Here is a 1,533-nt window from a genome sequence, read left to right on the forward strand (position 1 = left end):
GATAGATAGATAGATAGATAGATAGATAGATAGATAGATAGATAGATAGATAGATAGATAGATAGATAGATAGATAGATAGATAGATAGATAAAGAACAAAAAACCGTAATGCCACAAATATTGTGGGGTTGTTGTTTTTTTTCAAGTAAAAAAGTACTTGACCCATCTAACCTAGGCTGGCCCAAAAACGCCGAAGCTGTACTGGACAAGATGGCGAACGACGAGGACGTCAACGGGGCTCGCCTGTCTCTCATACGGCTTCAGGTTCGTATCCTAACTGGTAATAATACTAATAGTTGTATGTTTTTTTCGTCTATGCAGACGGTCAATTGGTGGCTTTAAAGGACTAGCGGGCTAACCCAGATTTCAAGGGTTTCCAGATATCATGACCTATACCAAAAGTGGGCATTGTCCTACCTATTGGAGAAGTTTGGTTTCATTGGTGTGTATATTTGTTTGGTTATAGAGAAAACTCTCCTTGTCTTTTAAAGAAACTGAACAAGTGGCAAAAAATTTACCTTCGATTTTCTCAAAACAGCATTTTTCGAGATAGCCGCCTTGTGCCTTAAAAGCGACCAATTTCGCTTAATATGGTCTCAATGTTGTCTTCACGCAGCTTCTTCCATGGTTAATTCTTCCTATGTTTGAAGCATAGATTCTGTTGCAGTGCTTGCATGTCAGTGTCGTAAATCGAAGCTCTGTATTTCCGCTATTTTCCTTTCGTCGTTGGCGCTTTTCAGCCGGGATGTTTCTGAGGCTGCTCTCTAGCAATAGTTCTTTCCTTTATCATTTTCCTCCATGTTTTCCTGTCCTCATTTATTTCTTCCCAGATGCTAACATCTACTCCCAGCTTAGATAAACTGTTTTTACAGGTGTCTTTGTACCTCAATTCTGGTCTTCCTATTGGTCTCTTTCCCTGGACAAGTTCTCCATAAACAAGTTGCTTCGGAACTCAGTTGTCGTCCATTCTCTTGGCATGGCCCAGCCATCCCAGTCTCTTTAAACACAGGATAGTTGTCATGCTCAGGAGATTTGCCCGTGCAAACACTTCACATTTGTAACCTTGTCACGCCACGAAATGCCTAAGATCTTGCGGCAGCATCTGAGATGGAAAATATCGAGCCGCTTTCCTAGCCTGCTCTAAAAGGTCCATGTTTCAGATCCATAAAAGAGTGTTCGGGGGACACTTGCTTCGTAAATCTTCCACTTTGTTTTGATAGTTAATCTTTTGTTTTCCCATGCTCATTTTGTCAACCTTCCAAAAGCTGTTGCTGCTTTCCCTATCCTGTTATTGATCTTATAATCAAGTGATGTAGTAAAGCTGATGGTAGACCTCAGGTAACAGAACTATTGTCTCAAGTTCCTTGTCGCTCAGCCATATATGGCTCTGCTCTGGATCTTCTTGGGGAAGGATGACTGTTCCAATCCCTTGCTCTGGGCGCTGATTAATGGGTGATACTAAAGATTGAATTTTATTTTAGAGAGGAGTGGGGTGGGTGGGGTGGGGGTAGGAGTATTTTAGATGTGTGTGT

General features: G+C 41.5%; 1 protein-coding gene across 1 annotated transcript in view; it reads left to right on the forward strand.

Annotated features, from left to right (window-relative positions):
• The window catches only part of LOC106014101 (prolyl 4-hydroxylase subunit alpha-3), a gene marked incomplete at both ends in the record, with an annotated part of 1,254 nt that extends 989 nt beyond the window's left edge, over nucleotides 1-265 (forward strand). Inside the window, 1 exon segment of the mRNA XM_013091149.1 lies at nucleotides 177-265. Within this exon segment, the coding sequence (XP_012946603.1) occupies nucleotides 177-265 (89 nt within the window).
• Between the last annotated feature and the right edge of the window lie 1,268 nt (nucleotides 266-1,533).

Source organism: Aplysia californica, unplaced genomic scaffold, assembly GCF_000002075.1.
Source record: "Aplysia californica isolate F4 #8 unplaced genomic scaffold, AplCal3.0 scaffold02364, whole genome shotgun sequence".
NCBI lineage: Eukaryota > Metazoa > Mollusca > Gastropoda > Aplysiida > Aplysiidae > Aplysia > Aplysia californica.